The sequence below is a fragment of the Typopeltis vanoorti genome, chromosome 22 (genome assembly GCF_054136105.1).
Source record: "Typopeltis vanoorti isolate ZY-2024b chromosome 22, IOZ_Tvanoo_1.0, whole genome shotgun sequence".
NCBI classification, from domain to species: Eukaryota; Metazoa; Arthropoda; class Arachnida; order Uropygi; family Thelyphonidae; genus Typopeltis; species Typopeltis vanoorti.
In genome coordinates, this window is record NC_143570.1 from 94099429 (window position 1) to 94126437 (window position 27009).

Here is a 27009-nt window from a genome sequence, read left to right on the forward strand (position 1 = left end):
CTTGGCAGTTGTGGACGATGACTAGTCTCACAGAAGAAGAGGTCCATTTAGCAATAAAATTGCTAAAACTGGGCAGGGCTGCTGGTGATGATGAAACTTTGCCCGAAATGCTAAAAGCCTTAAATCGAGACGGTGTTCTCTGGCTGACTCGAGTGTGTCAGGCTGCTTGGATATCTAGGCGAGCACCAAAGCAATGGCAGACAGGCATAATAATACCAATCTTCAAGAAGGGAGACCAAAAGGATTGCAGTAATTATCGTGGCATCTCTCTGCTCAGCCTGCCTGGGAAAGTGTATGCTAGGTGCTTGGAAAGAAGGTGCAAGAGCATAGTTGAGTCAAAGTTCCAAGAAGAAGAACAATATGGCTTTCGTCCTGGTAGAAGTACAACTGACCAAATCTTCACTTTAAGGCAAATCTTTGAGAAATCTTGGGAATATGCCAAGAATGTCTAGACATGTTTAGTGGACAAAGATATTATGAAAGAATTAAACCAAGAACCAGTAATAGAAAAAATTAAAAAATATAAACATAAATGGATGGAACACGTTCAAAGAATGAAAACAGAAAGATTACCAAAACAAGCCTTAAAGTACAAGCCATTAGGAAAAAGAAAACCAGGACGTCCTCTTAAACGATTCAACGATGACTTCTAAAGCCGGAACAGGCCATGCTAGGCCTAAATCCTTGATATGCATAATGATGATGTTCAGTGGACTTGGAGAAGGCATATGACCGGGTTCCTCGGGATAAGCTTTGGCAAGTAGTACAGGAGTACAGAGTGGATGGCCAACTGTTAGCTGCTCAAGTCCCTGTATGAATGCCTGTAGTTTTGTATCAGGGTAAACAGCACAAAGTCTGAACCTTTCACAGTCTCCGTTGGTCTCTGCCAAGGGTGTGTTCTGTCACCCCTCCTTTTCATAATATTTATGGACTGGATTGATAGGCACAGCCAAGGCAGTGAGTGTGTCAGAATTGGAAGATATAGCATTGGATGTCTGCTTTTTGCAGATGACTTAGTTCTACTTAGCTCTTCCACAGATGACCTCTGGCAGACTCTGGATAGGTTTGTAGCTGTTTGTGCAGAAGCTGGGATGAAAATCAGTGTGGCCAAAACGGAAACATTTGTGGTCTCAAGACAACCATTCCAGTGCACTCTACTTGTGAGTGGAGTTACACTGAGGCAGGTGGAGAAGTTTAAATACCTTGGGTCCATATTCACGCCTGATGGAAAGTGGGACATAGAGCTAGACACTAGAATTGGCTCAGCAAGCGCAATATTGCGGGAGCTTGGCTGTTCGGTAGTGGGAGTTAAGCCAGAAGGCAAAGCTGGCTGTCTTCAATACAGTCTATGTCCCTATTCTCACCTATGGTCATGAGAGCTGGGTAATGACCGAAAGAATGCGGACACGAATCCAAACGGCTGAAATGAGGTTCCTTCGAGGGGTTGCAGGGCTGACAAGACTCGACGGAGTCAGGAGCTCTGCAATTCGGGAAACCATCAATACTCAACCTCTGTTTCTCTGTGTTGAGAGATCACAGTTACGATGGTATGGGCACCTGGTCAGAATGCCACAAGAGAGGTTCCACCAGCAGGCCCTCTTTGCCAAGCCAGAGGGTAGGAGACCACGTGAAAGGCCAAGGACTCACTGGATAGATTATATCCAAATCCTTGGGTGGACATGTCTGGGAGTCCCACCAGAACACCTGAGTTTGGTGGCAGAGGATTGTGACCATTGGAAGTCCCTCTTTCAGCTGCTGTCCCCACAACCCAATTAGGAAAGGTGGGCCTTGAAGATGGATGGATGGTTGTACAGTTAGATCACTTCAGCTGGAAAAATAAAATGTATAAACAGAAGGTATGGCCATGAGGTACTCTCTATCTCTTCCTTTGGCCAATTACTTCCTAAACCATCTAGAATATATATATTGCTTTCCACACTTCATCCTCAGTTCTAAGTCCATTATGTGAACAATATATTTGCTCTCTGACCTCATTCTGAAAATGAACTAATCACCTTCTTAGTACAAATCATTGGTGTCTACATCTACAAATTCAATTTACCCTGGAACAAGAAATGCTATGGAATGCTACAGAAATCCTACTACCTCTGTAGCATCTTGTACCTTTGTCCACCTGATGTATACCAAAGTTCATCATTCCTCCCTTAATATCAGAGTTGTTAAAACTTTAGTTAATAGAACGCAGAACATTTGTTCTTCATGTATATATGGCAAGAGCTTCTCTGTCACATGCTTAATAGAATTAACTGGACACAACCCCAATCTATTCAACAGATCTTGGAAACTTACAAAATCCTACATCAAAGGATGCTATGCTAGAATACAGGTTTCTTGCCCCATACATTTCAGAATCCCTAAACATATTTGTAGATTGAAGTGTCACCTAACCTGCCTATTTTCCCATCAACAAGATTTTACTTCTTTGGCAACCACAGAAGACAACCTTTCACCTCTATCTCAAACTGATGTTTATTAGATTCCTTATGATTGTAATTTATCATATATTGGACAGACTGACCTTTCAGTAGAAAAAAGAATTAGTGAATTTCAGTAATACATTCGTACCTTAAATCTCAGGTGAGGCTCACACAACACAGTGTGCAGACTGATTACAATATCCATTGGAATGGTGCCTGTTTATTTCATCTTCTTCTTCTCTTCTGTCTAAGATGAGTTGAGTCTTCCAGTCCTCTTTATTCCTTGCTTTTTGAAAAAGTTCTTTATAAGTTCTACATCCCAAAATGTTCTTTGATTTCAGCTAGGTGATTCTTGTTCTCCCAGGTCTTCTTCTTTCTGTTGTAAAAGTATATATTAGGATGTTGGTAGTCTGTCTGCATCCATGTGTACAGTGTGGCTGAACCATCTCAGTTGTTTTCTAATTTTTTTCTAGTTTAATTCATAGAAGCACTTTTAAATTTGAACATCTATTCACAGAAAGTTCAGAAGCTTCATTAAACTATCAATGTCATCAGCAAATTTCTGATATATAACCCTGAAGAGATGTACAGGATGCAATGATAGTACTACATGAAAAGTTTACATCATCACTAACTGGCTATCAAGAATTTTCCTCCAAATTAGTCTGTTATTGTGCTGCATTTTTATACAGTTTGGATACAAGTATCCTTCAGTGGTGATGGTGTCGAAATTTTTTTTCTTGTTTATATTGCGTTTTACTACCTGTTTGTTATACTGCTTCAGCTTCTGAAGATGGCGTCCATAAAGAAATGTACCTCAGCAGCATGGAAGGCTTCTCTACGAAAGTCTGGCTCTGCTTTCGATTTTTCGCAGTGGATGTATTATGAAAACTGGCAGTTTTCATAACAGTTTTGTTGCATACATATAGCAGTTTTAAACTGCTATATGTATGCAACAAAAAATGAGAAAGATTTGTGGACTTTTTGGGAAAATGAAAAGGACAATGTAATGTATGTGAAAAGCATCTGGATAGATTAGAGCAATTAGAAATGGGAGCAAATATTGGGACCATAGTAGAAGAGCTTCGGTAAGAGATAGTGAAAATGAAAAGCGAAATGAAACATCTGGAAGAGGATATTAAACATCTAAAGGAGAGATTGGCTCATGATAAGGAGAAGGAGAAAGTTAAAATTATGAGGAATGAGTCAAAGGATAGTCATATATCATTGTATGGGGACTCTATCATTAGAAGTGTGATTACTAATAAAGTGCACAAAACATGTTTTCCTGGTGGAACAATGAAGCAAATAACTGATGCATTGCGGAAAAGGATATACCGAGCATCAAAATTAGTGGTAGTCATGGGCATGAATGACTTAGTTGGGGAGAAGAAGAATGTTGATAGAAACTTGAGGAAGTTGTTGCAGCAGGTAAAGAAGAATAGTGTTGTTGGGAAAGTTGTATGCATGTTGCCCAGATATGACGACAGTGAATTGAGAAAGAAAGCAGAGATGAATACTAAGATGGCTGAGTTGTGTGAGGCAAAGGGGGGTTTGATTTATAAATTTGTGGAGTGAATTCGAAGGGAAGTTGGAATATTATAAAATTGATGGATTACATTTGAATGGGTTTGGTGTTGGGCATTTAAAAAGGCTATTGTTTTCTGAGAAGCAGAGTCAAGAAGTTGATGTAGCAAATGATCAGAGTCCACCCGTGAAACAGAATAGCAGGAAGAAGATGGATATGAGGTTGAAGATGTGGTTGCAGCAGCACAAGATGATGGAATGCATAAAGGTGAGGATGAGACAGGTAGGAATGGAAATCACAGTCAGGATCAGGGATATGGGAGTGGTCACACCGAAGAGAGAGATGTGGTAAAGCAGCTAGAATAGAGAATGTTGGTGCTGATGGAATGGCCTCAAACACACGCAGCAATTGTTATGTTTATACACAAATGTAAGGAGCATTCGAAACAAGAGAGCTGAGTTTGTCGCATTGATTGAGATGGTATACCCAAAAATAATTGGAAGAAGTGAAATTGGGTTGTCTGAGGAGGATGGGATGTTGGGAATAGAATTAGGATATATAATTTTCCGGAAGGATACAAATGTGAAAAGAGGAGGGGGGGGTGCTGTTAATAATTGCAGAGGAATTGTGTCTGCAAAGTGTGGAAGATGATAGTGCATGCACAGATTTTGAATCTGTGTGATGTGAAGTTGAAATAAACAGATTAGTATATCTGATAGGATGCTGTTATAGGCCAGGGAATGCAGAGAATACTGATTGTCTCAGGCAAATTAGTTGGGCATGTAAAAAGAAGGTGATCCTGATGGGAAACTTTAATTACAGGAATATAGACTGGAAGGAGGAGATAGTATATGAGAACAAGGAGAGCAAGTTTGTGGAATTTCTGAGAGATAAAATCTTAAGCAGCATGTTATTGAACAAACTAGAGGCTTTAATATTTTGGATTTGGTGATAACTTCACAAGATGTAGTTGTTCATGAAGTGTTGACACTGCTGCCAGTTGGTGAGAGTGATCATGACGTACTTGTTTGGGAAGTGATGAAACAAGAAAAGGTCACTGCCAAAAATGGACATATGTGTGGAAGTATAAAGCATGTGATTATAGGAAGCTCTGTAGTCAGTTAGCATCAGTACATTGGGTAGATGAGCTGAGTGAAAAAGATGTTGACAATGCATGGAAATACACAGGGCAGTATAGGATAAAAGCAATGTATATCAAGGGTTAAGCAAGTAATTAGAGTAGGAGTGAAATGGATGAACAGTGAAATCAGGCAAGCTGTGCTGAAAAAGAAAATGTTATGGAGGAGGAGGTAAAAGACAGTTGGTGGTGATCGAATCCACGAAGAGTATAAAGTGCAGGCTAGAAAGGCGATGAGTATGGTAAAGAAAGAAAAGGCGCAGTATGAGAGGAGATTGGCTGGTCAGGCCAAGGTTAACTCAAGGGAATTTTTCCGCTACATGGCAAGCAAGAGAAAGAATAATTACAGCAGATTAACGTTGGTGGATAGTCGTGGCAGCAGGCTAACAGCTGCAAAGGATATAGTGGAATTACTGAATGAGCACATTATCAGCATACATTATGTAAACGATGCAGTGCAATATATAAAAGGGAAGCAAGTATTAGAAAAATTTGAAGGGAAGGAATCAGAGGTGTATCAGGAATTGGTTGGGTTAGCTGTTAATAAGGCTGTGGGAATGAATGACATATCACCACATATTCTTAAGGCATGTGCACCACAGTTTGCTATAATCTTGACCTGGTTATTGAATGAAAGTTTTGCAGCGGGTTTGGTTTCTAATAAGTGGAAAGAAGGCAAAATAGTACCACTCCACAAGCATGGTTCCAGGACAGCAGTTTCCAATTATAGATTAGTCTGTATAACTGCAGTTGTGGTCAAGTTGTTTGAGAGATTGGTTAGGAATAGAATACAAGTTAGGGTTGATGGACATAGCATTCTTTATGATGGTCAGCATAGATTTGTAAAGGGTAGGTCCTGTTTTAGAAATTTACTTGCATTTTATGATAGGGTAATGGGTGTCTTAGATAAAGGAGAATGATATACAGTGATATTCTTGGACTTTGAAAAAGCAGGTGTTAGATTACCACATGATAAGTTGGAGTACAAGTTGCAGAGGATGGGAAACCAAGTCACCAGGCAAGGCGGAGGACTTGGTTGGTGAGAGTGGCTAATGAAGCCAAAAAGAATCCTAAGGAGTTCTTTCGATATGTGGCCAGCAAAAGAAAGAACTATTATGGAAGGATGACACTGATTGGAAAAAATGGTATAAAGACAGCTGTTGCAAAAGGTGTGGTGGAGATGCTTAACGAGCAGTTCATAAAGGTCTTTCAATCTTGTGAATGTGACATCATGGAGAGATTGAGAGCAGTTGATGATGGGGAAGAGAGACTGACTGTAAGTGAGCAAACTTACAGGTGTATGGGGAGTTGAGCAAACTAGATGTAAATAAGGCTGTGGAACTTGATAATATATCACCACATATTCTGAAGGAATGTGCCAGGGAGTTGATGCTGGCCTTGACATATTTTTTTAATACAAGTCTTGCACTCGGTCAAGTTCTTAAGGAGTGAAAGGAGGGCACTTCATGAAGGAGGTGATAGAACTCAAGCATCAAATTATAGGCCTATCTGAGTGTCAGGTATTGTGGTTAAGTTGTTGGAGAAGTTTATGAGAATTAGGATCCAGAATTGGGTTGACAACAATGGTATTATCATTGATGGACAGCATGAATTTGCAAAAGGGAGGTCATGTTTAAGTAATCTACTTACTTATTACAATAAGGTGACTGCTTCTGTGGACAGAAGAGAAGGATACACAGTAATATACTTAGATTTTGCAAAGGCTTTTGATAGATTGCCGCATGGTAAGTTGATAGTCAAACTGGAGTGGATGGGGTTGAATATTAGATTGGTGCATTGGATTGGAGACTGGCTATCTGATAGGTATCAACAAGTTGTGTATGAGCGATATCCAGGAAAAGGAAAGTCACTAGTGGAGCCTCAGGGGTCTGTTTTAGGGCCATTGCTGTTTAACTTGTATATTAATGATATTGGTGAATATTTCGATGGAGATATTCAGTTGTTTGCAGATGATGCAAAGTTGGGATGAACCATGAAGAGTACAGAAGTTCTTGTGGCCTTACAAGAAGACTTGAATAAATTGAGTGCTTGGGCATGGGAATGGGGATGCGAGTTCGATGTTGCAAAATGTAAGGTTTTAAATTTTGGAAAACAAAAATGGGATGCAGAATTTATGCTTGGTGAGGATATATTGTCGGAAGTGGAGGAAATAAGAGATCTGGGAGTGATAGTGGATAAGGATCTGAAATTTGGGGACACTTAGCCAAAACTGTGAAGATAACACAAAGGCTTCTGGGAATGATGCGGAGGACACTGACTTGTAGAAGCAGGGAGATTCTTATTCCATTGTATAAGGCTTTGATTAGGTCACACATGGACTATTGTGTGCAGATTTGGTCACCGGGTTTTCAGAAGGATGAAGAGATGTTGGAAAGGGTTCAGAGGCGATTGACTCAGATAGTTTCTAACCTCTGGAATGTCAAATATGAGGAAAGATTGAGAATTTGCAACTTTCAGAGTCTGGTGGACAGGAGGAAGAGGGGAGATATCATAGAGACCTGCAAGTTATTAAGATGTTTAATGTTATAGGATCAGTGCTGGAGATGTTCTACAATAAATAGTGGGAGATCAGGGGAGAACCAGAGGTGATCCCTTGAAGCTGTATAAGGAGTGTGTGTGAGTAGGGGAGTGAGGAGCAGGTTTTTTTTTTTCATGCAGAGTTGTGAATGATTGGAATGCCTTGCCTGAGAGTGTGGTGTCTGCAGAGAATTTGAGTGTGTTTAAAGCACGGTATGATAAGCTGTGTGTTTGATAAAAGGACCTCCTAGAAGAGTCTTTGACTCCATGGGGTCTTGGGTAATAATAATAATAATATTGGTTAGATGGATCAGAGATTGGCTCTCTGAACGATACCAGCAGTTTATGTGTGATGGAGCAGCATCTCAAAAAAGTAAGGTAACCAGTGGCATTCCTTAGGGTTCTGTTCTTGGGCCTCTGCTGTTTAAATTGTTTGTGAACAATGGAACACGTGGGAAACTTTATTTGTTTACTGATGATGCAAAGTTGGGGAGAATTATAAGTGGCACTGCTGATGTTAATTCCTTTCAGGAAGATTTGAATAGACTTTTTATTTGGATAAAGGAGTGGGATTATAGTTTTAATATTAATAAATGCAAGGTGTTGCATTTTGGAGTGCAGAAATATAAGGCTGTGTTCTATCAATGCTGTACTAAAGAAAGTGGATGAGATTAGAGATTTGGGAGTGAAGGTTGACGGTAGGCTAAAATTTAAAGTGCATATTGTTAGTGTTGCAAAATCTGCACATCATAGTTCTGCTATGATAAGAAGTACTCTAACATGTAAGGATAAGGAAGTGGTTGTGCCACTGTATAAGGCACTGGTCAGACCACACTTGGACTTTTATGCTCAGATCTGGTCACCTGGCCTTCAATGTGATGTGGAGACATTGGAGAGGGTCCAGAGATGAGTGACCAAGACGATGTCAGGAGTTTGGAATACTGACTATGGAGATAGAGGTTGAAGATATGTGGATTGCAGAGTTTGGTAGATAGGAGGAAGAGAAGTGATATGATAGAGACATTTAAATTAGAGAGGAATTTATCAAATAAATCCAGAGGGGATTATCAAAGGAGTAGAAGGTGAGTGGAGAAGAACCAGATGTCATTCCTGGAAGTTATTTAAAAGTGTGGTGAAGAGAGTGTGAGTAGTAGATTACATGGAGAATTGTCAATGAATTGGACACATTACCAGAATATGTTGTTAATGAAGGAGTGTTAAGGATTTTAAGATTCTATATGATAAATATGTTGTCAGTTGAATGAACCTCCCACGATGAGTCTGTCAACTTCATGGAGGGTGTAATAATAACTCTCCCTCTGTTTAAATGTACGTTTATAAGAAAAAAAATGAGTATTCAGAATTGTACACTCAATCTCTGTAGTGACCAAAAAATGTAACAAAAATATGTTAAAATTGTATACAAATCATCATCATGCATACCATGTATGTATGCATGATGATGGTGGATATATATAACAGTATATATTGTAAATAGTATATATAAATTATGAAGTTTGAATAACTACTGTATTTTCCGGTGTATAAGATGCACTTTTTTACCTTAAAAATTCATCTTAAAAATGGGGTGCGTCTTATATATATAATGAAGGTAAAGATTGTTTCCTCTTTTCAAAGTCATACGCACTCCCTTTTATGTTCCAAGATCTTTGTAGACGGTTAATGGTGCAATCAAATTGATGCGTGACCTTCACGTGACTTCTAGCGCGTCATTGGCTAAGAACGGGGAGTCCCTATTCAAGTTTCATAATATCTTATCCGAGTAATCAGTTAGTGATATTTATCAGTATTGAGTTGATATGTTGAGATATTTTGTGTTAGGTTTTTTCCAGAAAATTGTACTAAATTTCTTGGGTGCGTCTTATACATGGGAGCGTCTTATACACTGGAAAATACGGTAATTAAAAACTATTATTAATTCTACTCTGTAAAAAAACAGAAGCGGTACTCAGCACTGAAACCTTAGTACACTGTGTTATTTTTTTTTTTTAAATATCACTTTTGTATATGTGTAATTTCTTTGAATGAGAATATATATATATATATCTTACTTGTTTTATAGGTTACTGTATTTTAAGACTATAATATCATCTCCATAAATTATTATTATTATTATTATTCAGGCCTCCATGGAGTCGAAAGACTCATCGTGGGAGATCCTTCCTAAGAACATAAAGTCTGTCAAGACTCATCGAGGGGAGATCTGCCCTAAGAAACACAAAGTCTATCATACCACTCCTTAAACTCATTGACTGTTCTCGCTCTCAGTACTCCATCAGGCAATGCATTCCACGATTCAACCACCCTCCATGCAAAGAAACCACTCCTCACCCTCTTGCTCATTTTCCTTTCGTAATAACTGAGATTAGCATCTCGAATTTTGATATGAGGCATAATGTCGCTTTTCTTCATGAGATCCACATAGATGATGAATAACAATGTGAGATAGGGTGTGCATCCTTTACTTATACATGTTTTACATCAAATCATCTTCCTGTACCTCTTTAAATTCTCAGTGCTGATTAACTATTGCTTGATATAATTGCTTGATGCATTTAATGTACTAGAGTGAACCTCCATAGCTCACTCACTATAGATGATGTCTTTTGGTTGAAAAGACTTGGATTTGAATTCTGTCTTACATGTGTGACCTTTATGAGGGATTTTTCATTGACAGTGAGTTAGCCAGTCTCATGGAGGTGGCATGGTTTTTAATTCCAAAAAATCAAACAAACTGGCCAGAAGAACACAGGCAATTTATAACCATATATAACAATGCTGATAGGATTAATAACCTTATCATAATAGATTTAGTTTAATCCTTTATCCCAGTGAGAGCAAACAAAGTTTGCGCCTGAAAATATCTTCAGGACTAAATATAGTGTTGTACTATCTTATCCAGTAAGTAGTGCAACACCAAGGCAACTCGTGGCAAAGGTGGAGCAAGCTACCAGGCACTTCTAACCCAGTATCTCCCATAATGCAAAACACATTTCCTATGTGGATATGTATACTGTTATGCATTAAAGGGATTGGCCATCTACCCAGACTAGTTTCGACCTTTATTGAGGTCTCTTCAGTGGGAGCCAGGCCCAGAGCTGGAGATACCAGGCAGAAGCAGTAGCAAGTCATCTGTGCCTATGGGAGTTGCCAAAAGGTTTATCACCTTTTTTTAAAAATTACTCTGGATTTAGAGAAAGATGTTGAAAATTTATTTATCACTAGGTTAGACTATAATAGATTTAGTTTAATCCTTTATCCCAGTGAGAGCAAACAAAGTTTGCGCCTGAAAATATCTTCAGGACTAAATATAGTGTTGTACTATCTTATCCAGTAAGTAGTGCAACACCAAGGCAACTCGTGGCAAAGGTGGAGCAAGCTACCAGGCACTTCTAACCCAGTATCTCCCATAATGCAAAACACATTTCCTATGTGGATATGTATACTGTTATGCATTAAAGGGATTGGCCATCTACCCAGACTAGTTTCGACCTTTATTGAGGTCTCTTCAGTGGGAGCCAGGCCCAGAGCTGGAGATACCAGGCAGAAGCAGTAGCAAGTCATCTGTGCCTATGGGAGTTGCCAAAAGGTTTATCACCTTTTTTTAAAAATTACTCTGGATTTAGAGAAAGATGTTGAAAATTTATTTATCACTAGGTTAGACTATAATAGATTTAGTTTAATCCTTTATCCCAGTGAGAGCAAACAAAGTTTGCGCCTGAAAATATCTTCAGGACTAAATATAGTGTTGTACTATCTTATCCAGTAAGTAGTGCAACACCAAGGCAACTCGTGGCAAAGGTGGAGCAAGCTACCAAGCTACCATACTAGGAAATGTGTTTTGCATTATGGGAGATACTGGGTTAGAAGTGCCTGGTAGCTTGCTCCACCTTTGCCACGAGTTGCCTTGGTGTTGCACTACTTACTGGATAAGATAGTACAACACTATATTTAGTCCTGAAGATATTTTCAGGCGCAAACTTTGTTTGCTCTCACTGGGATAAAGGATTAAACTAAATCTATTATAGTCTAACCTAGTGATAAATAAATTTTCAACATCTTTCTCTAAATCCAGAGTAATTTTTAAAAAAAAGGTGATAAACCTTTTGGCAACTCCCATAGGCACAGATGACTTGCTACTGCTTCTGCCTGGTATCTCCAGCTCTGGGCCTGGCTCCCACTGAAGAGACCTCAATAAAGGTCGAAACTAGTCTGGGTAGATGGCCAATCCCTTTAATGCATAACAGTATACATATCCACATAGGAAATGTGTTTTGCATTATGGGAGATACTGGGTTAGAAGTGCCTGGTAGCTTGCTCCACCTTTGCCACGAGTTGCCTTGGTGTTGCACTACTTACTGGATAAGATAGTACAACACTATATTTAGTCCTGAAGATATTTTCAGGCGCAAACTTTGTTTGCTCTCACTGGGATAAAGGATTAAACTAAATCTATTATAGTCTAACCTAGTGATAAATAAATTTTCAAAACCTTATCATAAGCAATTTTTCTTGTTACAGCAAATAACTTAGCTGTGACAGGTCTTTGAATCTAACACAAAAGGGAAGCTGGATGGATTTAATTGCACAATATGATGTCCTGTTTTGAACAGCTTTTCTTTTGGCACTTTGTCATATACCTTTTCTAGACCTGTAAAACTAAAATGCAGATACTTATATTCAGTACTTTGATTTTTCAGCTGTCTAATTTAAAGTGAGAATCTGAAGTTGACAACTCCTGTTTGATGTGAGTCCAGCATAATCTTCTCCAAGCTTCTCTCCCACAATTTTTTTAGTCTCTTCTCTAGTATGTTTGCATAAATTTTAACTGGACTGCTCAGAAACAAAATTTCCTCTTTAATTCTCATATGTAGTTTTATTTCCCTTTTATGAGTGCTATGAAAGCTCTTCTACACCAATTATTTGGAATATGACCTTCTGAAGCCACTCTATGGCTTTTATATCTTAATATGTGAGCATTTCTGGTCAAATATCATTTACCCCAGCTTCCTTTCCACATTTCAGGTTTTTATCTCTGATGATATGTACTTCTGATTGCATTCCTCTTGAAATGTTCTACCATAGTTTGGTCACTTCTTGTTTCATTCAACAATCTTTTTTTTTTGCACATTTTGTCAAAATTTTGCAAAATGATTTGGATAGATTGGGAGACTGGGTGAAGGGGAATGGATGTCAATTTAATGTGGCAAAGTGTAAGGTTAGCAGCAGTATACCACATTAGTGGAACAGTACTACAGGAGATTGACGAAGACAGGGATTTGGGTGTGTTGGTGGATAGGGAGTTGAAGTTTACGGGGCACATTGAAAAAGTGGCTAAATCAGCTCATCAAATCACTTGGTTACTGAAGAATACTTTGACAAACAGAGACAAGCAAGTTATTGTTCCTCTGTATCAAGCCTTGATAAGACCCCATCTTGACTACTGTGCCCAGATCTGGGCACCAGGGTTTCTTCTTGATGGGGAGGAGGTAGAGAGGATCTAGAGGCGAGTGACCAAGATGATAGCAAGTCTATGGAATAAACCTTATGAGAACAGGTTGAAAATTTGTGGGTTGCAGACATTGGTTGATATGTGGAGGAGGGGTGATATGATTGAGACATTCAAATTACTGAAGGGTTTCTATAAGATTAATTCAGAGGATATTTTTCAGAACAGGCCTGCTGGTGGGAGGACTAGGGGCCATCCATGAAAACTGGGGAAGAGTGTGGTTAGCAAAGGTGTTAGAACTAGGTTTTTTGCATGGAGAGTGGTAAATGAGTGGAATAAGTTGCCAGAGTCTGTTGTGGGTGCCATGACTGTGAGTGTGTTCAAGGCAAGGTATGATAGATGCTGTGTGGAAGCTGAATAGTTGTTGACATGATGTTTAGGGCCTCCCTCGATGAGTCTAAGGACTCTTTGGAGTTGCCCATAATAATAATAATATATCAATGAGGCCTCAAATTTACTTCATTCCTAATTTACTTCTTGCTCACTGACAATGCCATTTATTCAACATCCCAAGCACATGAATGCAGTTAATTTAGTAAATTCACATGTATTACCCTTGTCACTAAGGGACATATTAATTGACTAATTAAATTTCACAGCAGTTGGTATACTGTTAATGATGAAATTTTTTAAAACTGCCTAAAGTCTTGCTAACTGGTAATTAGTTTACGGAATTAACAACGCATATAAAGTATAATTAAAGGTAACTTTAATGAATAACTTCTATATTTCAGCAACGTCACATTGCCATCTTCAGGAACATAAAGATATGGTATGTGCACTCAGGAACTAACACAAAGCAAATGAGGAAGAAAGCAAGAAACTAATATTGTTCCTAAAGTCCTAATGGTGCCCTCTTGCGGGCTAATTTGGTAGTCTTGGCAGTTGGGCTGAAGTTCTCATAATGAAAGTCTCCCAAATTTGTTGAGGTTAGGAACGTTTTTTAGAGCTGCTGAAGATGCTTTGAATAATCTTTCGTATTTAAACTTGCTGCGATGAATTATTTTTGTTTTCTTCCAACGAATTTTATGGTGGGTATCTAAGGCATGGTCTGCCAGCCCAGAGCAGATGTACTGGTGAAACTGGATGTAGTCTTGGTGTTCTGAAATCCTGATATTTGTTGTTCTGCCTGTTTGGCCAAAGTAGGACAATTTGCAGCTGCAAGAGACCTGGTATACACCAGGTAGGTCTAGGGGAAGTGGTTGGTCTTTGGTAGAGCGGATAAGGGATGCCAACTTTTTATATGGTCTGTAACAGGAAGTAAGGTCATATTTTTTGAGGATATTGGTTATTTTCTCAGAGGTGCCCTGGATATAGGGGATGGTGATAGACTTGGTGTAATCTTTATTGTGGAGGGGGGTTGTGGTTTACAGGTTTTAGTATTTTTTGGATTTTTTTGGGGTTATAGCCATTGGCTAAGAAAGTGTTGAGGATGTGGTTTAATTCAATAGTCAGGGCCTTGTCATCTGAGCAGATTAATTTTGCCCTGTTATATGTTTTTATCACCCCATATTGTTGTGGGGGGGGAGGATTGCTGGTGAATGTATCTGCCAGTGTGGGTGGGTTTTCTGTAAACCGAGAAAACCAAAGATCCATCAAGCTGGCGGGTGATTAAAGTGTCTAGGAAGGGGAGGGTGTTGTTTTCCTCTTTTTCTAAGGTGAACTGGACTCTGGGGTGTTGGTTGTTTAAGTGTGCTAGGAAGGAGTGGAGTGTGTCTGAGCCATGTGGCCAAATAGCAAACACATCATCCACATAACGAAGCCAAATAGTGGGTTTTTGTGGGGTGGAGTTTAAGGTTCTCTCTTCAAATGTCTCCATAAAGAAATTAGCCAAGGGTGGGGAAAGTGGTGAACCCATGGCTGTCCCCTCTATCTGTTTGTAGAACTTTCCTTGCCAAACGAAATAGCCCGAGTTCATTGTGAACTGAAATAGGGCTGAGATATCGGGAGGAAACTTGGCTGGGATGAGCTCAAGGGTTTCTTTGAGTGGGACATTAGTGAATAGGGAGGAGACGTCAAAACTGACCATTATGTCAGTGTGTTGGAGTGTGAGGTTTTCTATACTGGCTTTAAAGTGGGCTGAGTTTTTTTATGTGTGATGGTGTGTTGCCAGTGTAGTGTGTGAGCATTTTGGCTAAATGTTTGGCTAATTTATATGTGGGGGAATCAATGCCATCCACTATGGGACGCAATGGCACATTTTATGTATTTTTGGGAGTCCATATAATCGGGAAAGGGGGTCTAGAGTTATAAGGTTTAAGTTTGTTGGTGACTTCCACAGGCCAAGAAGTGACTTTCTTAAGGAGTCTGTGGATAGTTCTAATCTGAGAGCTGGTCGGATTATATTCAATGGGGAGGTAAGTAGTACAGTCTAGTACTAAAGAATACCATGATCCAAATAGAGCGTGGAATTCGCAACCTGCCTAGCCATATCGCCAACAATGTAAGACTGGATGTAGTCGGTGTTCTCACTAAAGCCAAACCTCCAAAATCCAACTTATCCAAAAACGAATATACAGCCCTACAAGAATTGAAAAACAACAAAAAAATAGTAATTACCAAAGCTGATAAGGGAAGCGCCACTGTGGTACTCAATCAAAAAGACTACAAAGGTAATCTAAATTCTTTAGTACTAGACCGTACTACTTACCTCCCCATTGAATATAATCCGACCAGCTCTCAGATTAGAACTATCCACAGACTCCTTAAGAAAGTCACTTCTTGGCCTGTGGAAGTCACCAACAAACTTAAACCTTATATATCTCTAGACCCCCTCGATTATATGGACTCCCAAAAATACATAAACAAAATGTGCCATTGCGTCCCATAGTGGATGGCATTGATTCCCCCACATATAAATTAGCCAAACATTTAGCCAAAACGCTCACACACTACACTGGCAACACACCATCACACATAAAAAAACTCAGCCCACTTTAAAGCCAGTATAGAAAACCTCACACTCCAACACACTGACATAATGGTCAGTTTTGACGTCTCCTCCCTATTCACTAATGTCCCACTCAAAGAAACCCTTGAGCTCATCCAAGCCAAGTTTCCTCCCGATATCTCAGCCCTATTTCAGTTCACAATGAACTCGGGCTATTTCGTTTGGCAAGGAAAGTTCTACAAACAGATAGAGGGGACAGCCATGGGTTCACCACTTTCCCCACCCTTGGCCAATTTCTTTATGGAGACATTTGAAGAGAAAACCTTAAACTCCGCCCCACAAAAACCCACTATTTGGCTTCGTTATGTGGATGATGTGTTTGCTATTTAGCCACATGGCTGAGACACACTCCACTCCTTCCTAGCACACTTAAACAACCAATACCCCAGAGTCTAGTTCACCTTAGAAAAAGAGGAAAATAACATCCTCCCCTTCCTAGACACTTTAATCACCCACCAGCTTGATGGATCTTTGCTTTTCTCGGTTTACAGAAAACCCACCCACACTGGCAGATACATTCACCAGCAATTCCCCCCCCCCTCACAACAATATGGGGTGATAAAAACACTATATAACAGGGCAAAATTAATCTGCTCAGATGACAAGGCCCTGACTGTTGAACTAAACCACATCCTCAACACTTTCTTAGCCAATGGCTATAACCCCAAAAAAATCCAAAAAATACTAAAACCTGTAAATCACAACCCCCCCTTCCCCCCTCCACAATAAAGATTACACCAAGTCTATTACCATCCCCTACATCCAGGGCACCTCTGAGAAAATAACCAATATCCTCAAAAAATATGACCTTACTTCCTGTTACAGACCATATAAAAAGTTGGCATCCCTTATCCGCTCTACCAAAGACCAACCACTTCCCCTAGACCTACCTGGTGTATACCAGGTCCCTTGCAGCTGCAAATTGTCCTACTTTGGCCAAACAGGCAGAACAACAAATATCAGGATTTCAGAACACCAAGACTACATCCGGTTTCACCAGTACATCTGCTCTGGGCTGGCAGACCATGCCTTAGATACCCACCATAAAATTCGTTGGAAGAAAACAAAAATAATTCATCGCAGCAAGTTTAAATACGAAAGATTATTCAAAGAATCTTCAGCAGCTCTAAAAAACGTTCCTAACCTCAACAAATTTGGGTGCATAAAACTGCCCCAAATTTGGGAGACTTTCATTATGAGAACTTCAGCCCAACTGCCAAGACTACCAAATTAGCCCGCAAGAGGACACCATTAGGACTTTAGAAACAATATTAGTTTCTTGCTTTCTTCCTCATTTGCTTTGTGTTAGTTCCTGAGTGCACATACCATATCTTTATGTTCCTGAAGATGGCAATGTGACGTTGCCGAAATATAGAAGTTATTCATTAAAGTTACCTTTAATTAATATACTTTATATGCATTGTTAATTCCATAAACTAATTACCAGTTATGTCTAACCAACGTATAAGTCTTGCTACTAAAGTTTTGCTAGTAAATCGATAACTTATTTTTTTTTTATTTTCTAAAAAAAAAAATCAGAATTAATATATTTGTACACAATATTTGCATAGATAACTACAACATTACTTAGAGCTTGGCATCCTCCTCCAAAAAAAATACAGAAATGGATTATTGCCTTGAGTGTTGGAATTGGGATATTGTTATTAGTTTTGATTCTTCTTGGCTTGATTAGGGTGAGTATAAAATTATTTCTTTTTTAAAATTACAAATAAGAAATATAAATATCTCTTGATATACAGAAGGAAATATTAAAAAACAGAAGGAATCTCACTCACAAAATGTAAACCAATAGTACATTTTTATTAGGTGAACAAAGCTGCATAATCCTGCAATAGAGATCAAGTAGAGAACTTTTTTTTCACTAAGTTTTATTGTCTAGTGGTTTCACTACATGATAAAAAGTATCTTTATCTAAAAACTCAAAAACTTTCATGCCACATTGTCTTATAGATAAATAAATACTTACCATAATTATTAGCTTTGCCCTTTTCTCTTAATTTTCCCAAAATGTTCCTATATGCCTCGTGGAATTCATTTCCTACTCTGATGTTCAGATCTCCAACAAGGACCAATTTTTCCATTTTCTTTGTCAACTGCCTGTTCTAATGACTCAAAAAATTTCTCCACTTCTAAAGAAGAAGATTCTGTGTGACCATAATCACAAATAAGTTTCATTGTCCATGTCCCCATTTTGAAGTTTGCCTACATGACTCTACTTGAAACTGCCCTACAATCAAGAAGCTTATCTTCACGTTTGGTGTTAAATGCTATCATTACAACTTCCTTGATCATTATTGTGAAAATAACATCCTATACTCATTATTTAGTAAGATCTCACCTGTTTTGTCTTCTTTGTCTCAGTAATATCAATTATGTCCACATTGTACTTTTCCAATTCTTCTACAAGTTCGATCTCCTTTCCATTAATACTCCATTATATGATGGTTTTTATGTTGGGTTTGGTTTATTCTTCTTCTTGATGTTGAGTTGGAGCTTGTTCCAGTAGCTGACTTTTCACTCAGGTTCCCTGGTGAAAACAGTGGAGGGCTTTGTTTAACCAGATGATGCCCCAGACAGCATGAAATCTCATCATGTTGTACCATCATATGCATTTGTGGTTTAAGCTAGTAGGGTACAATTTGGTCAGCTAAGTCCCAAATTGCCTGTCCATCCTTGTTCTTTCAGTACCCAGTAGATACCTAACTTAATGGGGCATGAAGATGAGGACTAGGCATTAGGTCAGAAGCCCCAGTCAGTTCTCTGCATTCCTGAAAGGCGATGTGGAGGTCTCCTCTCTGTTACTTGGCATGGATCCTTAAGCAACCAAATATTATATATATATATAGATAATTGAGAAATTTGAAAGACTGAATGTGGATCTGAAGGAGCAGGAAAACAAAGGGCATGCAAGACTGGTTGCAGACAGTCTTACTCCATCATCAGAGATGATAAAGTGAGATATAAAAAAATAGGTCTCAAGGAATACAGTAGAGTGCAATGACTGTAGTGACTGCAAATGAAAAAAAATATTCCATTTCAGAATTGTTGAAAAAAAAAAGAAAATCCTCCAGAATAACAATAGTGATGTGCATGCAGCAGAGCTCAGTCACAATTGACTATTTTCTGAGAGAAAGGACTTATTATATACATGTTGGTAATTAGTTGTTAAAAAATATAAGTATTAGCAGTAAACAAAGATTTTGTTCTTTGTTTTGCTACCAATATGGGATTTTAAGTTTATTTACACTATTGAAATCATTGAGGGGGGGAATTGGTGTTGACTTTGTTAGGATATTATATTGGTATTGCTTATTTTCAACATGGCAGTTTCCACTTCTAAAAGGTTGTTTCTCAGCCAACCACCATTTAAACACTGTGTTATTGATAGCATAGTTGATAATTGCATACCTTGCTTCACATGCAGTATGTACACATCTAATACCAATTTGTGAATACCAGTAGTGTGTTTGTGGGTGAAGAGAATGTGAAGGAAGTACATATGAATTTGACCTTGGGCAGGGCAGTGTCACATAGGAAAATGATTTGTCTGATGTCAGTTGGAAGCTGGATGTGTGGACAGAGAAATAGAACTGCTGAGTAAGGATTAGGAGGGATGAAGAGAATAGCAGGCTTGAGAAGTTGGCTAATGTGAGAGAAGAGTGAGATGGAAGGAGAGGCAATGAGAGAGAGGAGCGAGAGATTGGAAGCAGAAAGAGTCAGAGATGCTGGCGTTTGAATGAATCTATTTGAAGTTATCATACATGGAGAATCGATGGTTCAGGGAGTGCAGAGCAGAGTGGTATTTGCTGGGTGAAATAGAGAGAACAGCAATGGCAGTCAAAATGTAGAGGAAATTATAGTATTTGTTAGTATGAATGACCTCAGAGGTAGCATGAGATTTAAGGTTGATGTTAGAAATTAGTGCAGCAGAAATGTGTCCGAGGAAAGATAGTGAGCATGCTGCTCCAGAATGATAATATGGAGAGGAGGAGAAAAGCAATGATAACGAATGAGATGATAGCCTTTGCAAGAAGAGAGGTCTGGAATATGTGGATTACTGCAGTACATTTGAAGATAGAAGAAAGATGGATTACATTTGAATGCAGAAGGATGCAGATATTTGGAGAGGCTATTGTTTTCTGAGCAAGTGATTGTGTCAGGCCAAGGAAACCAGAACTGCAGGAATAGCCTCATTTGGAAACAGTGGCTTGAAAAATTAGAGGGTATACATTATATTGCAGAGCAAGGTGTAAGTATCAGGGGAGTAATAATGGCAATAGGAATGCTTGATATTTTAAGGATACTTGTGACATAAAGATTGAATAAAATAAGCACGTAAACACAAGAAAGATATTTAATTAGCCAAATATTTTGGTCTGAAAATTGCAGACCATCTTCGGTGGCACTACAAGAAAAGTTTTAAAAAATACAAAACAAGCCGCGTGATGTTATATCACTAAGTATTAAAGGGAATATTATTAAGCAAACACATGATTGAAATAAAGATATTAAATAACATAAAATTAATGAGTTATCCTGATTAGACTTTCCCAGATTTTTGATACAGATATACAGTCATTCTGATTCAGGTTAGGATGATGGAGTAATGCCTCTACACTTTCTTTGAATAAACATTCAAATTTATAGCAGGATCTATGTAAGAGGCGAGTTTTTGACCAAAGGATGTTGTGGTTAGTTTCAATCCAGTGCTGAGCCAATTCAGATTTTTCAGGTTTGTTGTGATGATTGGAGGATTGATGTTCTTGGATTCTTTTTTCAAGAGAGTGTCTAGTTCGTCCAAAATAGGAGAGATCACAGTTGCAGGGAATTTGATAAACTCCGGGAAGAGACATAGTTGAGCGTTTGTCTTTAGGCGAAGGAAAATGGGAAGATAATTTGTTAATAGGTGAATATGTAGCTGTTAAATCATATTTCTTCAGAATTATTGAGACAGGTTCTGAAATCCCGGAGATGTATGGAATTGGAACTCGACGTATTGAATCTTTGTTGTTTAGTGGTGGATTAAAAGAATCGAGAGGATGTTGTGCACTCTTTTCAGAAAAGCCATTGAGTTTCGTGTGTTGTTGGATAGTAGAAAGTACTTTCTGTAGAAAATTAGAAGTAGAACAATTAGTTTTGGCTCTTCTGATTAGACATTTTATGATTCCTGTTTTTTGACAAGGATGATGGGCTGACTCTTTAAGACTATACCGACCTGTGAACATTGGTTTCCTGTAAAGAGTATTTGAAGGTGATCGGATGAGGAGAACGTTGGGGTATACAACTTACCATTGCTGCTAACAAATATTCTTTCATAATTTCCCACGCACTAATCATATCCCAGCTTTCCAATTCCTCCCTCCATGAAACTTCCCCAAGTTGACGTCTTAGACTATTATAATATCCTGCCTTATACTTCCACATACGTTCCAGTCTCTTTGATACTCCTGCATGTCTATTCATTTTCCAAGTCAAAACCATATGGTCACTCTTTCCAACTGGTGGGAGAGATGTCATCTCAGTTATTATCAACTCTTCTGATGCTATAACCAAATCCAAAACTCTTGAACCTCTTGTTCCACTATTACATGTTGCCTAAGACATTTGTCCCTCAAGAATTCTAGAAATTCCATTCCCTTATTGCTACATGCATCTTCCTCTCCCCAGTTTATTCTACTGTAGTTAAAATCTTCCATAACAATCATTCTTCTTGCACTTGCCAAACTCAACTGTCTAAACATTTACTGGTCCCCACCCTCTGTGCTCCTGGGTCTGTAGCAACATCCGACTAAATATCCTGTCTTGCCCACCTCTACCTCACACTATACGCTTTCAAAATCATTAGTGCCACTGCCTTCCAAATCTTCTACTCTTAGAGGACATAAGTCATCACTTTTCATAAGCAGTACTCCCCCACCACGCTTTCCCTTCCTATCATGCCGAAAAATGCTGTACCCAGCAACTTCTATTCCTGTCATTATATCCTCTTCTGTCAACAACGTCTCAGTGATCCCAATAATTTTTGGCCAGGCTGATGCTATCTGCGCCACCAATTCCTCTCCTTCATTCCGGATACTCCTGGCATTAGTATAATGCATATAAACGTCATTGTTTCTGTACCCAGCATTATCCTCTCTAGACTCCACTGGGCTCAGTGTTAGCTGATGTCGTCCCCCCTTCTCCCAAGTACCCATTCCCACAAGAGGCCACCCCTGCTATCATCCTCCCTGGGACACACTGACTTGTTCAGAACAGTAATCTCTCCAGATGCCTACGTCCTTCATTCAAATGTAAGCGGTCTGTCGCATACAATTCCTCTCTGTCCTCAAATGCACTCCAAGCATCCACATATTCCAGTCCTCTCTTGTCACACATTCTAGCTATTATGTCATTCAATATTACTGCTCTTCTGCTCAGCTCGTCATTATCATACCTAGGCAACACACACACTATCTTTCCTCTCTGTGTCTTCTTTCGTACCACCTCAAGCAAGAATCTCATATCTCTCGCTGCCCTATTTACATCTAATAGATAACAAGATCTTAGAACAGGTGAATTCATTTAACTACCTATGATCACATATGAAAATGAAAAAGATATAAATGTAAAAATTGCAAAATATTGAAAACTAAGAGGTGTAATTAACTCTATATTTAAACCAAACCTAGTTCAAAAACAAACCAGACTAAAAGTATACAATACATTAGCCCTACCAGTCTTAATGTATGGAAGCAAAATCTGGACAATAAAACAAAAAGACAAAGATTAATAACAGCAGAAATGAAGTTTATGAGAAAAACTGCAAAGTATACCCTATTTGATTACAAAAGAAACGAAGAAATTATGAAAGAATTAAACCAAGAATTAGTAATAGAAAAAATTAAAAAATATAAACATAAATGGATGGAACACGTTCAAAAATGAAAACAGAAAGATTACCAAAACAAGCCTTTAGGAAAAAGAAAACCAGGATGTCCTCTTAAACGATTCAACGATGACTTCTAAGTCCAGAATAGGCCATGCTAGGCCTAAATCCTTGAGATGCATGATGATGTATGAAAATGGTAACTGCTGCAGAAGACATGGTATTCAGTGAACAATTTGTAAGGGTATTTCATCCTCATCAGGTTGAAATCATGAGAAACTTAAGTTTGATGTCAATAAGGCAATTGGATGTGATGATATTATTATTACGGGTGACTAAGGAGTCCTTTGGCTCATCGAGGGAGGCCCTAAACATCATGTCCATCACAACTATTCGATATTCACACAGTATTTATCATACTTTGCCTTGAACTCATTCACTGTCATAGCACCCACAACAGACTCTGGCAGCTTATTCCACTCATTCACCACTGTAAAAGTAAAAAACCCAGCTCTAACACCCTTACTAACCACACTCTTGCCCAGCTTCCATGGATGTCCCCTAGTCCTGTTCTCAGAAATATCCTCTGAATTAATCCCATAAAAACCCTTCAGCAATTTGAATGGCTCAATCATATCTCCCCTTTTCCGCCTATCAACCAATTTCTGCAACCCACAAATCTTCAACCTGTTTTCATAAGGTTCATTCCATAGACATGCTATCATCTTGGTCACTCACCTCTGGATCCTCTCAACCTCCTCCCCATCAAGAAGAAACCTAGGTGAGCAGATCTGGGCACAGTAATCAAGATGGGGTCTTATCAAGGCTCGATACAGAGGAACAATAACTTGCTTATCTCTGCTTGTCAGAGTATTCTTCAGCATCCAAGTGATTTGATGAGCTGATTTAGTCAATTTTGCAATGCCCCCTAAACTTCAACTCCCTATCCACCAACACTCCCAAGTCCTTGGCCTCATCAATCTCCTGGAGTACAGTTTCACCAATGTGATAAACTGCTGCTAATCTTTTCACTCTAAAATGCATAACCTTACATTTTGCCACATTAAATTGACATCCATTCTCCTTAGCCCAGACCTCCAATCTATCCAATTCTGCATTCACTATTGTCCTACCCAATTTGCATCATCAGCGAGCAAAAGAACCGTTCCTCTCAGATCCTTCCCTATATCGTTAATGAGCAAATTAAACAGCAGTGGTCCAAGAACAAAACCCTGTGGCACACCACTGATCACAGGCCATCTTTTGGACTCTACTCCTGAGTATCTCTCCATCAACCACCCTTCCATCCATTCCCATATGTTGCAGTTTACGGATTAGATTTCCATGTGGTATCCTGTCAAAGGCCTTAGCCAGGTCCAGCAGTATCACTGTAAACCCATTACCCTTATCCAGTTCAGCCATCACTGTATTATAAAACCTGAGAAAGTTACTGAGGCATGATCTACCCTTCACAAAATCATGCTGTTCCCCCATACAGATCTCATTTTCATCAATCCGTTCCTGTATTTTTCCCTTGACTACTACTCCTGATATGCTGATTGGTCGGTAATTTGCAACAGTAGTCTTGGATCCTCCTTTATGCAGTGGAACTATGTTCCCTTCTTTCCACCCATTCGGCACTAAACCAGACCCGAGACTCAGATTAGACAACAAGGTCAAGGGCAATGACAATTCTTTAGCTGCTTCATGTAAGACCTGTGCTGATATACCATCCAATCCCACAGATGTATTCACATTAAGGTTCTGTAATAGACTATTTACCTCCACTTCATTTACTACAATTCCCATATAAACTAATGGTTTCTTCATTCCTTCAACGTCACCACCTGGATGATGTGCTCACTCATTAATTCAACTATATCGACTGATTCAGTGACCTCCCTACCATCGGCATTCCTTAAAATCAATCTGCAGTGTTTTTCTTTTACTTGCAGCATATTGAAAGAACTGTTTGGGATTCTCTTTAGCTTGCATGGCTAATTTCCTTTCATAATCCGTTTTTCTTTTCTCACCACACTCGTTACCCTTCTGGCCTGCGCTTTATACCATTCATGTGCCTGCAGGTCACCTTTCTCCTTAAATTCCTTCCACAGTTGTTTCTTTGTTTGCAACTCAAGTTTAATGTGTTATTCATCCATTTAACCCCACTTGATTTACTATTCGGACTCTTGGTATACAGTCAGCCATAACCTCCTGCAAATGCACCTTGACCACTTCCCATGCCCTATCTGCATCAGCACCCTTGCGGTTTTACATGCCATGGAACTGAACCAAGCAATCTCCTAAGCTTTTCATACTTGCCAGGATGGTAATTCCACATGTACCCTGTCTTAATCGAAAATTTCACACATTTAGTCACCTCCCAGGTTAAGACCTTATGATCACACTCACCAATAGGTGGCAACATGGTCATTACAGTCAAATTCTCAGATGCTATTACTAGGTCAGGCGCTCTTTGACCCCTAGTATTTTCCATTACATGCTGTCTCAGATAGTTATCCCTTAGTAACTGAATAAAATCCAGCTCCTTTCAATCAATGTTACCATAGTTGAAATCCCCCATAATAACTACCCTCCTTCCACTCTTTTCATCAATTTGTCTATGCATACTATCTCCACCATCTATTCCATCACCTGGTCTATAGCAGCACCCAACTGTACATTTTGTTCCGTTAGACTCAATCTCATACCAAATAGCCTCAAATGAGCTCTTTTCAGTATCCTGCAATACAACTTCTATTTTCCTTGGTTGCAGTTCATCGCTATCATCAATAACACTCCTCTCCCCATTTTATTCTCTCTGTCCCTCCTGAACACACTATACCCTACACATTCTATCCCACTAACTATATCATCTTCTATCAGCCATGTTTCACTAATGCCAATAACCTGTGGCCAGGAAAAGCCAACCCAGGCCAAAAATTCTTCCTTCTTGTTACTAATATACTCCTGGCATTAGTATACATGAAATGCAGAGGTCCATTTGTCCCACCCCTATCTTGATGTGTTATTCTAACTATCCCATTCTGATTTCTTGTCCTTCGTACTGGCTCGGGCACATTATAAACGTTCTTACACTCAACTGCCTCACTGATGTCTGCATATCCACTTCCTCCCCTCCTTAATAGTTCTAGTTTCCCTGATTTTGCACATCCACTCTCACTTCACTCAGCAACACTTTCCAGTCTTCACACACCAAATCCATTCAAATGTAATGCCATCCATCTTGTACAAATCCTTTCGCCCATCAAACTCACTCCACACATCCAAAAACTCCACACCACACCGTCTGCATAACCTGCACATAGTCGTTTGTGATTATGGCCCTCCTAAACTCTTCTCTGTCACTCTTTTCTTTCGCTACCTTTAATAATTCCTTCACGTCCTCTGTCATATCAAATTTATCTCCTTTCAAATCATTCATTCCCGCTACGACTATTATTTCTTTCACCTTCTGAGCTCTAATACTTATATCTAATAATTATATATCACTACTAGTCTTAGTGCAACCTTCTAGGAAATTTACAGTAGCACTAGCATGATTGTTTAATAAGTCTTACACCAGCACAGGTTTCAAGAGAGTACAAAGAAGGTAAAATTGTTTCCACTGCATAAAGTTTGTTATAGGCTGTTAAGCTACTGGAGAGATTAGCACAAAGTAGGATACAGAAATGGTTTGATAACAGCAGTATTCTCTGTTGTTATGAATATGGGTTTGTTAAAGTGAGATCATTTTTTATTAACTTGCTTATGTACTATAACAGTGTGACAAATATATTGGACAAGGGCGTGTATATAGAGTGGTATTCTTTGTGTTAGATTTTTGTCAATTGCTCCTTCGTTATCAATGTTAGCTTCCAAGTATATTAAAATTCTTAACTTCTTCTGCATGTTAGTTAATTTCAATTTCTTTCTAACATTTGCTGTTCAATTTAAATAAAACAAATGTTCTTAAGTCCAACATTTTCAGTTGTTTTATT

The 27009-nt window shown here is 38.9% G+C and overlaps 1 protein-coding gene across 1 annotated transcript in view; it reads left to right on the forward strand.

Annotated features, from left to right (window-relative positions):
* Positions 1-27009, forward strand: part of LOC150094572 (integrin alpha-9-like) — a 337988-nt gene that overhangs the window by 302990 nt on the left and 7989 nt on the right. Inside the window, exon 13 of the mRNA XM_090411818.1 lies at positions 17694-17816. Within this exon, the coding sequence (XP_090267944.1) occupies positions 17694-17816 (123 nt within the window). The remainder of the gene's footprint in view (positions 1-17693; positions 17817-27009) is intronic.